The sequence below is a fragment of the Clavelina lepadiformis genome, chromosome 9, assembly GCF_947623445.1.
Source record: "Clavelina lepadiformis chromosome 9, kaClaLepa1.1, whole genome shotgun sequence".
NCBI classification, from domain to species: domain Eukaryota; kingdom Metazoa; phylum Chordata; class Ascidiacea; order Aplousobranchia; family Clavelinidae; genus Clavelina; species Clavelina lepadiformis.
Genome location: NC_135248.1, coordinates 10659835 through 10674137, shown reverse-complemented (window position 1 = coordinate 10674137; position 14303 = coordinate 10659835). Strand labels below are relative to the sequence as shown.

The window sequence follows — 14303 nt, the reverse complement described above, 5'->3', positions numbered from 1 at the left end:
CATTCCTCATGTGGATTAACCTAAATAGAAAAATCCTGTCATTGTTTTAATTTAAATAAAAAAACGAATTACAGAAAATGACTGAGACAACGACTAATGTTTCGGACGTTTGCTAACCCAGTAACGTATACAAAATTCTATACGATGCAAGTTCAAGTGCTAATACAATCATTGTTGCAACCTGGACATTAAGTTGGGCTTTCAACACACAGGCATTGCGGTAAACCCCTTCTGTACTCTTTCACCTGTGAAGGCATATCACCTTACGTCATCTAATTCCACAGACAAGGAAGTGAAATTTGATGTAACGTCTTTTATCCACGCAGAACGCACAAGCGACGAAAAGCAGTTCCTAAATTTTCAAACGCTTTGTTTCTTACTGATACAATTAAGTTCTCTTACCTTGTTGTTATCACAATTTCCGTGTAAACGAGCAAGCAATGCTTTTAAAGCAATTAATCTTTTCAAACAAGTCGTTCCAGCCTCTAAACTTTATTTAAACGCGTTAATGTGGGCGTGATCTTATTCGTTATGCTGTATATGCATTTTGTCTAATTCAACTAAAACAGTTGTAATAACAAAAAGATAAACATCTTTTAAGATAAGACGCGCAGACTATACCCATTGAAACTCATTAAGAATCGACATTACAATCTAATATGCTCTTATGCGTGGTATCCGTTGTTATTAGTCATACGCACATATGTGTAGAAAACTCTGATTTCCTGCGCACATCGAACATTTGCATTACTATCTACAAGTTACAATCTACAAGTTACCGTATATTAGGCAAAACGTTTGTTATAATTTAAATTTCAAAAACTGTTTAACTTTAAATTACCAATTGGTTTGAGTTACACAACGGTTAATTAAGTCGGTCTTAAGATTGTTTAGCTCTTCAGTCAAAAGTCTTAACAAAATACCTGCCTATCGATACGGCATGATTGCAACTTCGCCCAATCCAATAGACAACCGTTTAACTTTGTCTACGACGTAGCATCTAATTCCGACGCCTGAAAGCAAGGAAGGTCAAAAGCCTTTTTTTCTTTTCCCGTCAACGTACTTATAAGAAGATATCAATGTAAATCAGAAATATTGACATAAATAACTTCAAGTATTCCAACTCCTGGTGTGTTTGCGAAACCGGACTTTATTACGAAGGCTACTTTGCTGGGCGACCGAATTTTAATAATTATTAACCCTAGTTCGGAATAACTTACGCAACACAAGTTTTAGCGTCCAAACCTTGTATAATTGCTTAAGGGAAAACCTGTTTTTGACGTGTTTACGAGTAACTTTACGAGAATTTGAAGTATGACAAATGCTAAAGTGAAATTGATTTTATCACACCGTTAAATGCAGTTTTGCGTATCATTTTTAAACATTAAGTGTAACTTGCAACATAAGCTTATGTCAATTTTATAATAATGGTGTATATATGAAGCAAAGTTGAAAATGATAATTTTGTTCATTTCAAATTTAAGGATTTAACCAAATCGAGAAAATGTTTAAGCGTCTTACTTCGATTGAGTTTTTTATTATCTTCACAAACCACTGAAAAATAATACAAAAGGTTGCAATCTCTGATTCACTACTCCCTTTTGTCTTTCTAAATATAATTTTTTGCTACCTGCCTTCCATAACAATGTTGTATTTCGTTGCTGTCTTTTCGCCCAAAATGCAAAATCTCTTTTCTTGAACACACACAAACATAATTCAAACAGAATAAATGAAGCATTTAGAATAAATGGAGCATCCGAAACCGTCGCGTACCAGCGTTGTCACGAAGTTATGTTTCTTTCTTTATGACGAAACGCTTCCTGCAAATGCAATCTTTTCCTAGCAACAATTGAAAAACAAGCAAGATACATCAACCCGCGAGATCTGCAATAGCTTACTTTTAGTAATAACAACCACTGAACAATCACGACTTCTGCAACCAGAAACTTCTTCATACAGTTGTCTATTTTTCATCTGTTCGCGTTAAAGGCTCAGTACGTTTGTAGACATTCTTAGACCTGACAAACATAGATTTTTCGAGGAAAGAGATGCCCATCAGTATGAAATACGCACTGCTTACAGTGTGACGTTGTATCAATGTAAATTAAAATACTCTTCAACAAACTTTTATCAGGCTAAAACTCAGATGACGTTTTACTGAAAAGCGAACAAACACTCAACTAGCATTAAATCTGTATTTAGCGCGTTTGAACGATGAGAAACTTGAAAGACCATAATTGCTAACTTTATATTAACCTCGCAAGCCAAATGACCAAAATCACTGTATACTAACCAAACGCAAGTCAAATTCAATACAATTAGATTAAATATTAAACTACTATGCTGATTGGTCTGACTCGGTAAACGCGGGCTTTCGGTCGCCTCGTCATTCATTTAATACAATTAGGTATATGTTAATATTCGTTACTGCCGACATTTTTTGCTGAACGAAAGGTTATTGTGCAGAACATATTGTCACCCATTTCGAACAATAGCGTTTACAGTAACAAACCAGTACCGATATTAACATTATTCGATAGTGTTTGTTATCGCTCTTACGCGTGGTATCCGTTGTTATTAGTCATACCCACATATGCGTAGAAAACTCTGATTTCCTGCGCACATCTAACAATTTGCATTACCAACATATCTGCCTTTAAAATATTTAAATGATGTCGTGCCCAGGCTTGCGCTTTATCTACGACTCGCCTTTATGTCTGTCGACTTCTTATCAGCAGTTTCGTCTCTGACATCAGCTAGATACTGGAAACTGGTACTTCTTTACTCAAAACTATAGAGGTTTAAGTGCATGTATAAAAAAGACACTTTAATACTTACGGGGTGAATAGTACAAACTTTTCGTGGGTAACGCAGCGGAACCGTCATGCACTATGACAACGGTGCTGACCTTATGCCCAAGACGGAGCAACAGGAACGCTAAATTCAAAATGCTTTTTAACCACTGCGTTTCGTGGCAAGGCAGATTCGTATAAAAATGAATGAGACAGTTGTGAATTTAAACCGTTTTTCAAACACAATGCCTTTGAGTAAAAGTGCTGGCCATTATTCAGTAGGGATGGGCCGATACGAACCCAAACCCGAATAGATTCGCCGAATATCGCCTTTATTGAAGATTCGGGCGAACACGAATACCAACAATGGCAAACCCAAATACAATATTACTAATAAATTTGCTGACTTTGTTAAAAAATGATGATCTAGTTTCCTAACATAGCTAAAATAGAGTCAGCAATACTTACAACTAAGGTCGTTTTCCTAACGATTTTGCTTTTTCAATGGTTTTTTAAACACTGTTTTTTTTTTAAAGAAAGCGACTTGTTTATCGATTGCGTCATGTTACAAGCAAGACTTGACAACTTTTGGATGAAATTATATTGTTTGGTTTTAATACGAATAGATTCGGGATTCGTTCGTGTCAACCTTCATGATATTTGGGTTCGAACGAACCCGAATAATCTTCCTCGTGGCACATCCCTATTATTCAGTAAACAATTATTCAGACTAAATATCGGTTTATCATTTTAAAGCAACTTTGTATTTTGTTGTATTGTACTGTTGTAGGCCCCCAAGCCCTGACGCAAATAGAAACGAAGAAAGGAAACAACGGCTCCAATCATCTCTAAAGGCGGCGTAAATAGCAAGAAAACTTGTCTCTAGTCTTTGCCTTGCTACAAAATATCATTGTGAGAAAACCTTAACACGTAACACAACGCTAAAAATAACAAAGAGCCTCAACGCTGAAACGAGCCGGTGATGTCTTGTGATTACTCCATCGTGCTTTTGTTATTTTTAAATGATCTTTACGGTGTAATCTAGACTCTAAGTCTATAGGCTATGATTTTCATAGGACGGTTTTTCTTTGTTGATTCGGGTTACACTTTTCGCAATTCAGAATCACAGGACATTCATGACGCATCTTTTTCCTTGGATTATTTCTTTTTTGTTTATTGCAGATTCACATGACATACGTGGCAAGAACTCGCAAGTCTGTAAATTTCCGCACGTCGTTGAATGTTTATCGCAAATCTATAACTTTAATATCTCTCTAAGTAAACCACGTTGATCTAATAGAGTTCAAAACCAGATGGAAAACAAATGGATAACAAACAGGTTCTGTGTATTAAATGTGAAACTTTAACAAGTTTATATCAAACAAACTGGTTGTCAAAAAGTTCACAGAAAATGCAAACAGGATGACGCAATTCAACAAACCTCTGTAGAGCGTGTATAGTTCCTCTTTGTCGTTAAGGAAAAAATTCTTGTCAAAAACAAGTGTGAAAGGTACAGATCTCTTGTCCATGATTGTTAAACAACCATTGTGTGGTCAAGTTACTGTTAGTATTAGCTCACTTGCTGATAAGAGCAAATTAATAATTAATTAATGCTTGGAATTAACGTCGAACGATAGAATGACCTATGAAAAGTTGAGTAGATCTATTTACTTTTCGTCCCTATATCACATTCACCAGCAAAAATATGAGATTGAACGCAATTCAAAAGCTTACAAATGACGTCATTATCAAAACAAACATGTAATAAATGTAGTAAATAATAGCAGTAAATAACGTGTAGTAAATAATAATGTTTCTAATGTTTCAGTAAACCGTTTTTGGCATCTCTGGGTCACTATTGTCCTACAACTTTTCGAAATGAAAAATGTGTTTACTCGGAGCCACCTAGCGACAATTATATACAAATTATTTTCACCGCAAGGTCTTCAATAAATTTAGCAGTTTCTTCATTTCTTCATTCAAGTTACAGGAAATAGGAACCACAAGCTGTTTTAAACTAGGTAGCATGTTGACAGTCATGTTAGAATGTTTGATTTTTTTAAATCGTATCATAAAAGTTTGAGAACAAACATTTTTTCCAAAACTTATAAACATTTACCAAACTATTAACCATAACATAAGAAATGTTACAGATCAATGTAAGGCTCGAAAGAAATTGGATGACGTCAAACAATACAATGTTGCTAAAATTCTATGACTTAATACAATTGCTATTTTGCATTCACTGCTCACAAACACGCTGGGCATAATTGACCGCATAATACTTGCACGTTAACATTTAGTCCGTCTGTTAAACCTGTACGCGCATAAGCTTAAAACAACATCGTATCTGTTCAAGTAGTATCAGCATCTCATTTACAGGACAGAGTTGTTGCAATAAAAACAACGATAAAGCTGATTTCATCCCGGTGCTGATGCATGATTGGTTATTCATAGTCACGTGTCTTGAAACGAATACGTGTTACTATATTCTACAATATGCACATGCTTGCTATACTGGCTAAATGGTTGTTTGTTTTCGGGCAGGTTAGGTAAAAATTTACCCCAGAAAAGAGATAGATTTACCTCAAATGTGTGTCTGGAATAACTTTTACCTGTGACCTGCAACTTGTACTGATAATAGGTTTAGTCAGGAAAAATCAAGCATTCTTACAGTCTTAGCAGCTTGCTATGCTAGCTAGCTTCGCACAAATAAAGCAGCAACAATAGCCTGAAAGTTTAAATCAATGCAAGCTACTGCTTCAATAATTTTCTTTGAATTTGTTTGATAATCGCAATACGTAAAATGCACGTGTCACAATGTTCAATTTCAGCTTTAAAAACGAAGTCTAAAAAGGATAAGGAAGATAAGTCCCCTGAAGTAGCAGAAATGAAGGTGGATGATTCTTCTTCACCTGCACCTTCCAAAAATGCCAAGGCGGAAAAAGTGGGAGTGAAAGACAAGAAAAAGGTAAAAGTAAACGGCAAAGTTCTGCAAAAAAAGGAAGAGAAAAAGGAACGCAGAAAAGAAAGAAAGAAGGAAAAAGAAAATGTTTCTTCTCCTGCCATGATTTGTCTTAAAACCTTCTGTCGAAATCACTATCTGATTTGCGCTATATCGGTTGTTTCTCTTGCTTTTCTTATCGCACTCTACATGTCAGTGGATGCGTTGGATCGCGGAGGCGCTCCTAAAGTCACCGATTATGTAAGTTGTGCGCATTTTAACTACAATAAAAGTTGCAAGCGTTTATAACCTTGTCTTCACCACTTTTAAAACTTTCATTACTAAACCTGACGTCAACGCTAGGTGTCAATGAAGATTAAAGTTGAAGGTGGATCACGGGGCACGGTTGTATTTGGTCTTTATGGCCAACACTGCCCCAAGACTGTGCAAAACTTTGTAATGTTATGCACTCAACAAAAGGGGTATGGTTACATTAATTCAAGGTTTTTCATGTTGCTGCCAAATCATTTCTTAATGGTAAGTTATAGCTTGAAGTTGCGAATTTACTTTTTGTATACAATTGCCTGTACAACAATTTCAACAAAATATAATTTACATTCAGTATATTCTATATCGTTTCGGTTTCAATAACCAACTGTAATTGCACTAACTTATATTTGATTGATTGCTTTAAGTGTCGATGAAATATGATTGCAAAGAAAGCGTCGTTTATTCTTTCCTGGTGCTTTTCTCATGCAAACCTATAACTCGCGCGCGCTCTATTCTTAGGGAGGCGATATCGTCAATAACGACGGGACGAGCGGAAAGAGCGCCTTAGACGAGCCGTTTGAAGGCGAAAATCTTAAGCTGAAACATCAAACCAAAGGCAACATCGGAATGGTTTCGCTAAAAGACAACGAAGATAGCAAACGCTCCTCTCAGTTTTACATAACAATGAAGGAAATGAAAGAATTTGACGGAAAGTCCGTGGTGTTTGGTCATGTAATCGATGGTAAGGTTGCACTTTTTCGAAACTAATTGCAAAAGTGTGTTACGTTTCGCTTAATTTCACCTTATCGTGTGCCAGTCTTAATCCGTACCAAACATATCTTACAAAGTGTAAACTGCCATTATCGTGGAGCTTTTGGCTTTGATGTAATCTGTTTGATGCTTTCTTGTTGCTTTTTAGGTTTGTATTTCTTGGAAACTTTGCATAGACTGCCAGTGGATGAAAACTTCAAGCCCCTACAAAACATCACAATCGTATCGGCAGCTGTCCATTAAAATCTAAACACTATGATTCACCTAAAGCGACGAATATATTCTTTTTTATTTAACCTATTCACGCTTTCGGTTTTTGGTGGATCGATATGTCAGTTGGTATTTACACTCACCATGATATTCTACTGTAACCTTTGACACAAATTTGCTATATTTGGCAACTACATTTTGTTGCTTAAATTGAAATCGGTCACTCCATAAACAGTTTTTTTCTTCAACACGCTCAGGTTAAAGTGTCATAAACATTTTATACTTCATCACAAGAAGCAGAGGTTAAACAGCTTTCTCGGTGAAAAATGGTAAATTATTTATGATCCAGACGAGCGCACTCACGTAAACGTTGGCATTAATATAACAGTAGAAATTAGTATTTCAAAAAACTTGGTGACAGAAAAGTGTTGTAACGTGTGTACTCGAAATATATAGGTAGACAATCATTATATTTGTATCATGTATAATGTTACAGCCGTAGAATGTAGCTGTTTAAAAAACACAGTTGGGTTAGTGTTATGAGTGAAAAGTATAATGCTTGTATGAAATGCTTGACTTCATTTACTGTACAAAATCAAATTTTAATGTCTTAGATCATAGGAAGCTGAGCGTGTTTTGTGTAAAATGCACAACCGCCATAACGGATGTCAGAAACTGCTATTGATAAAACTAACCTAAACTGTAAATTACCGTAGCTTATTTCTAAACATTGGGTTAAATACTACAAATCAATCCTAGCTAAGCCGCTATACTTTCTCTTGCGTGAAGTTTGATGGAAACTGAGTATCCATGATCTGACGATCGGGTCAAAGTCCAATCGCTAATCGTGACATTGCGAATTCCAAAGGTTTGTAAACCACAAAAGATTTCCAAACCTACTAGTAATAAAAAACAAACGCTTTTTCCAACATGAATGTCTGTTGGGTCGTTGGTACACTTTTTCAGTTTAGCGCGTCAAGTCTCGCGAGCAGATTGCAGACAACCAAGCCAGCGGCCATATGCTTTGGTGCCTTTTTCTTATGCGTCGGGAAATGTTCTGGAGCCATTTTAACTTCCTGAGTTTACAGTTTAGTAGAGTAGTATGTATCACTATAACCACGTCGTATTAAGAACAACTGTAGTTTGTCTGATTTAGCAGGAGACCGTCTACGACGGTTAATGTAAGGATAAAGTAATACATATTTTAGATAAGGATTCGGGTTTTAAAGTCACACTAAAGGTTTTGTTATTGCCAACCCGAAATGCAAGATTTTGAGGCCTGGGAGGAAAAACTAAGCAATGGCTCTCTTAATGGTAGGTAGTTTTCTAGTTTTTATTCGCTTGTAAGCATACTGTGTCAGACCCGTAGCCCTGGTAATGATAATTGCATGTGTTGGTATCCTATAACTTTGTCGCATATTAGTCAATACCACCTCCACCAACCTGGTTGTTCATATAGTAATTTTATTGATCCCCGGTCAATACTTGTATTGAGCCGATTGATATGGGAAATGAAGCTATTCCTCCATTCTTGTTTTTCAATACCTTTTCATTACTTAGACTGGAAACTAGAGAAATATCGTATAGAAATATGGATGTCTTCGCTATATCAGACATGGGAGATTCCTATAATATGCAGTGTTGCTTACTTGGTTGTAATCTTTGGTGGACAAAAATACATGAAGAACAGATCAAGGTAGATTAAACATTCAGTTCTATTCATCTAAAATTCTAAAACAATGAGGTCATTACACAATAATTTGTTATTTCTTTGAAGTTTCAGTCTACGTAAGCCTATGATGATATGGTCGTCGTTGTTGGCCGTTTTCAGCATACTAGGAGCTGTTCGTACGTCAGCAGTCATGGTAATAGCTTTTCAAACTGGAGGCCTGACAACGGTCGTTTGCGATCCCATTGTTTATAATGGACCCGTAACTCATTTTTGGGCAGCGCTTTTTCCATTTAGCAAGTTTATAGAATACAGTGAGCAATTCTCTTTAATGTTATCTTTGCTATTGTTAACGTTGCTTTTATAGAATATTAAGCCAACTTTGACAATAATGACCAGAGGGTGTGGCTTACTTAAAATAGGCTGCTATTAGTTTAAACGTATGAAATGTTTTCCATGTAGACCAAAATAATCAATTAACCCCGTGTATGATATTTTCAACTCAATAGCAGATGTTTTGTTCTTGCAGTTGACACAGTTTTTATCGTATTACGAAAGCAAAATCTCATATTTCTTCACTGGTATCATCATCTAACAGTTGCTCTAGTTGCTGGGCTCACGTATGGTGGAAAATATGGAGGTATGAAGTGACAGCTTTTATCAAAAACTGGATTTATACCCAACCAATTATTAACCTAACGACTAAGAAAATAAACATAAACCAGGTTTTAAGCGCAGCCCAATTTGTATTCTGTATGTGAAGAACAAGATGCATTGCCATAAACGTTTGAGTAACCGCTTACGTCGCATTATTTCTCAAGACAGCGACTGCTTGGCGGTACAGGTGTGTTTAGTAGAAAGTCACCCTCGAAATTCCTAGCGTTCCAGATTCAAGCACTTCGTGCTGAAACGCTTCGTAGTGGTGCAATTAGGTGTAAGACCCTAACTACTGCTTAATGATCCTAGTAGATTGTAAGAAAGTTAGTTAGTTAGAAAATCACAATACAATGCCGTATTTACTTGAACGGCATGTAATGGTGTTAAAAATCAATTTAAGCCGTACGTAATGCTTAATTATACCGTACCGGAACATATGGCGCAGGAAGCCTTTGAAATATACTTTCTATTTTCCACGACAAATAACTAAAAGTTAAAATTTCGTTTCGGTAAAAATTGTACTCTGCAATAAGATCATAAAGTATCTTGTTAAGCCGATATCGAAAACGCTTATACAATCGAATAAACAAGGTATGTTTCATAACTTCTTGCTGGCAACAAGTTTGCATAAACTGAGATGAAATTCCAGGCCTTGGTTCGAGATGCTCATGGTTCGATTAGAAGTTTGGGGAAACTACGTTAACCACAGCTATCTACTATGCAGGTGGTTGGGTGTTTATGACAGTTAACTACGCCATACATTCGTTGATGTACAGCTACTATGCTTTTCGAGCGGCAGGCATAAAACTTCCACGTTCCCTGGCTCTTGCCATTACTGGATGTCAGGTAATGAGATAATTTAGCAAAGTTGTCATTCACAGTTTAGTTACTTGTATTATAAATATCTTGTTGATTTTATTGCGGGAAAATCTTATTTTTTCAACTTATTTTTTGTTGGTAAACGAGGCTTTTTGACAAGGTTAACGTTGTTTTCGTTTATAGATTGCCCAAATGATAATAGGTTGCGCTGTCATGTACGGAATTGTGGTTTGGGGCGATGAGTACGGTTGTCCATCGTCGCCCGTCCATAAAATATCGGGAAGTGTCATGTACGCTTCCTATCTTGCACTTTTTGCCAATTTCTTCTACAAAACTTATGTTGTTGGAAAGAAAGCGAAACAGGGACAACAAAACTTTCAGAAGGTAGAAATTATTTGCTTTGCTATGATTAGTTGATTGTGTAATTACAATAACGCTCTCCTTAGTGTCCGTATATGCTGTCTAAATTACTTCATTATATATTTTGCAGGGTCTGGAAGTAAAAGAGCACTTCCAAATAATGCCTAATAATGGAAAAACTAATATTAAGTCTTTGCGCAAACGATCAAAATATGTCGATTAATGACGACAGTGCAGACAAATTAATTTTAACAGAAAATTTATTATGCATTATTTATATAGGCCTAGTTTAAAATATCTTTTTGTAGTAGTTCCCGAATAGGCTTTGTCCTATATCATTTTCTTTTACCCATAAATCGTTTAGAAATTAGGCTTGATGGCCTATGAATTACTGTAATTCTGTGAATGTTTATTGTTTCTTTGTGTCTTTAGCTGTCCATAAAATATATATAAACAGTTTTAAAGTAGTGTACATTGTATGTACAACGTCGACATATAGACAGCAAGTCGTCGTAATATACAAAACTGGATTATAAAAAATATTTCAATTTGATTTGTTTTGAGAGAGTGATGGTGTAGTTTGAATATAAATACTTCATATGTGATGAAGATTTTGCGCCGGTGCTACCACCGTGTTTGTTCGATACTTTTGAGTAGTAGTCAAAGGATGAGATCATTTCTTCACAGTAGTATGCTGCAATACATTTAGACAACCTAAAGAAATTTACATATTTGATGTTTTCGTAGACATTGTGCTTAAAACAAAATTGTTTATACTAACATGCCAGAGTCGTAACCAAGTCATTGGACTCGAGTCGCCAGTCAAGTCATTTGCATTGTAATAAAGAATCGAGTCTTTGGAATAAATAAGACTCAAGTCAAGTCAGTCGATATCAAAAACCAAGCCATGTATAAAAAGCAAAATACCATTTCTCTCAAGAAGAAAAGATAGTGATTGTACAAAATTTGCGTCATTTTTCTGCACGGTACGCTATCGTAGACAAATAAATTCATTCTAAGTCACACTTTAATAATTTCGGACAAAATTGTATGAGATATTCGTTTCATCTTCATGCTCAATCGCAATCAAAATGAACCGACTCGAGTGAAGTCGAGTCATTTAAAACATTGGCTGGTGTCAAGTCAAGTCTTTTATGTAATTTCCTTGAAAGGGACTCAAGTCTAGTCGAGTCCTATAAAAATTTGTATGCCAGCTCGAATCACTAACTCGAATTTTTACGACTCTGTAACATACTATACCCATGCTCAATAGCAGATTGTGGCCATCGTATGCGATGTTCTAGACGTACGTTTTCGTCCACATACCGGGTTGTCAGTTGTTTGCTATGTCAATACTTCATTGTCGTCGTTTAATATCGCTGTGTCAAGAGAAAGTTGGGAATTAGGGCCAAAAATTTCTAAAGCCTAACAAAGGTAACTAACTATAAAATGATTCTTCAACAGCTTGGGCTGGCAATAAACTATAGCTGGAAACCGCTTACGTAACTACCAACTACAAATCAAGGAATCCCCTTTCACCACAACTTTGTAAACCAATTTGTCTTGATAAATGTAGGAAGAGGTCAACAAGTGCAGCTGTGCAGAAAATGCTTGTATGTCTATTAACATTTGTCCTTCGCCAGAGGAAATATACATAGAGATAAAAAGGAAAAATGGTTATGTCTGAATAAATCTCAAATTGAGTAAATTGATAAAATTTGTGCAATTGTTGCTTCAAGCGCAACCTTATATGATACAGTAGCCTATACAAAAAGTCAACTTCCAGTCATTTTACGTTGTAAGAATTAGTATTAGCCATAGAATATAGGTACTGCGTATGGAGTAGTTACAAAAATAAGACATAAAGTTCAAAACGTTATGTATACGTGGGTAAAGAGTAAAAGGAGTGGCCATAACATTACTGATAAGTGGTGCGAGGATATATACTTAAGAAATATAACATGGTGTTACAAAGTAACAGACTCAGTCTGATGTGTAAAGATTATTTGGCGGTGACATTGACAACGTTGGATACAGATAATAACAGAATTAGACATTACGGACAACACAATTTTTTGGCTGTAAATGGAAATCTTTAAATGTAAAGGTTTAATAATAATGATGAACCTTTCTCGACGGCCTGTTTGTTGACGGTCAAATTGAGATGCATGTTTGATCAAATAGGTTATAAGTCTGCTATCATTCCACTTTATTTTATCTATTGACAATTTTTTTCAAAATGAGTAAAAACGGAACTATGCACTTTGATTTTAAAATCATAACCATGTTCCAATCCCATTCCCAACACTGATATTTCTTCGGGTAGATTAAACTTTTTCGGTGAAAACGATAAACCATTTATGACGTAAGCCAGCTCACTTACGTAAACGTTGGCATTGATAATAGTAGAAAATATAGTATCCCAAAAAACTAGGTGACAGAAAGTGCTGTACCATGTGTGTTCGAATTTTGAAATATATAGGCTAAGTAAACATTCATTATAATTGCATCATGCATAATGTTATAGTTATACAATGCAGTGCTTCAAAATAAAACTAGTTGAATTTGACTTTCGTAAAAGATAGGCTATATATGTGCTTAGACAGTAGGTTAGTATAGAGGGGATCAGTCAAGCCAATTGGCCTGGGCCTTCGACTTTTAATGAGGCCTATTATTTTACAATCACTTTCATCCTGAGCCTTCGATAAAGGAAGCATGGAAAGTAATGACTCGAAGGTTAAAAGGTATCGTCAGAAAGTACGACTTTTTGCGCGTTTATCGATTGTAAGTTATAATATTCCAACTGCGCCACAGCTAAGTACCTATTTCTACTTTATATAGGGGCAAGATGTGGCCCCTTTAATTGTGTTCTTGTTTCAAATCTATATAAACTTTCATTCTGCAGTATATATATTTTAATATCAACGTCACATGTTATAGGAAAGTTCTTCTGACAAAATTTTCTGAAACATTTACGATATTAACATGCAGCCAAACAAGTTTAATTTTCAATGAGGAAACATATAAATCTTTGGTTTTTCGTACGATTTTCACTTGCGCGAGAACAAATGCGTTGCCATTAATATCTGCTTATAGTGTATAAATTTAGCAACTGGCTGTTAATGAATCAGTATTTAGGAATTACAAGCTTACAAAATTTTCACGTGTATTGATGACCTGCCATTACTACTAGATTTGCTGCGCAATGTACTTCATTAAAATAATCAGAATTTTATCCAATCTTGGGCTTTAACGCCTCGCTAGTTATAAAGACTTGAAAGCATCACGGAATATTCTAAACTGATTTTAGATGAAAAGCTCACATAATTAGAAATAGGTAATTGGTCGTCAGATGTTGCTTAATGCTAATCGCTCTCTTTAGGGAAATGCCACCAACAGCACTTTGACTGCCAACATCACATATTTACGACATATTGATGTGTTTGTTACGTTTTATAGTCAGAGTAAGACTGAAAACGCAGTTTTGTAAAAATTTCATGCTCAATAAATTTTGGGCCAATATGCCTGCATTACGTTTTAAGTAGGCTGTAGGAGTTAAACGGCTTAAAGAAGGTGGTAAAGAATTTTAGCAGTGTATAAACACAATAACGTGATTGATGGAATGTTACCACAATGTGTCAATCACGTTATTGTGTTTATAAACACTTCACTGTAGTTCGTTTGTAACATTGTCATGCACAGTGCGCATGATTCTCTATTACGTCATGAGCATGAGGTAATAATTCTTTTCGTGCTCAGTCAAAACTCATGAGGCGTTAACTGTGTAGGCTGCTGTACCGTGTACAGTAGT

General features: G+C 35.7%; 2 protein-coding genes across 2 annotated transcripts; both read left to right on the top strand.

Moving 5' to 3' along the window:
- The first annotated feature begins 5583 nt into the window (after positions 1 to 5583).
- LOC143470576 (peptidyl-prolyl cis-trans isomerase 6-like) lies at positions 5584 to 7543 on the top strand. The gene is made up of 4 exons (XM_076968800.1): positions 5584 to 5997; positions 6100 to 6273; positions 6526 to 6748; positions 6926 to 7543. The coding sequence occupies exons 1-4, from the start codon at positions 5599 to 5601 to the stop codon at positions 7018 to 7020; spliced, it is 891 nt and encodes a 296-aa protein (XP_076824915.1). The 5' UTR covers positions 5584 to 5598; the 3' UTR covers positions 7021 to 7543.
- A 445-nt stretch (positions 7544 to 7988) lies between these two features.
- On the top strand, positions 7989 to 11101 carry LOC143470888 (very long chain fatty acid elongase 6-like). The gene is made up of 7 exons (XM_076969173.1): positions 7989 to 8301; positions 8548 to 8683; positions 8765 to 8970; positions 9186 to 9296; positions 10038 to 10159; positions 10316 to 10516; positions 10623 to 11101. Exons 1-7 carry the CDS (start codon positions 8250 to 8252, stop codon positions 10713 to 10715), a joined length of 921 nt encoding a protein of 306 aa, XP_076825288.1. The 5' UTR covers positions 7989 to 8249; the 3' UTR covers positions 10716 to 11101.
- Positions 11102 to 14303: the final 3202 nt, after the last annotated feature.

Coding starts and splice junctions, on each gene's coding strand:
- LOC143470576 (XM_076968800.1), top strand. CDS start 5,599: ATGCACGTGTCACAATGTTCAATTTCAGCTTTAAAAACGAAGTCTAAA. Junction 6,274..6,525: donor TGCCAAATCATTTCTTAATG/GTAAGTTATAGC, acceptor CTCTATTCTTAG/GGAGGCGATATCGTCAATAA. Junction 6,749..6,925: donor GTTTGGTCATGTAATCGATG/GTAAGGTTGCAC, acceptor GTTGCTTTTTAG/GTTTGTATTTCTTGGAAACT.
- LOC143470888 (XM_076969173.1), top strand. CDS start 8,250: ATGCAAGATTTTGAGGCCTGGGAGGAAAAACTAAGCAATGGCTCTCTT. Junction 8,971..9,185: donor TAGCAAGTTTATAGAATACA/GTGAGCAATTCT, acceptor TTGTTCTTGCAG/TTGACACAGTTTTTATCGTA. Junction 10,517..10,622: donor GACAACAAAACTTTCAGAAG/GTAGAAATTATT, acceptor TATATTTTGCAG/GGTCTGGAAGTAAAAGAGCA.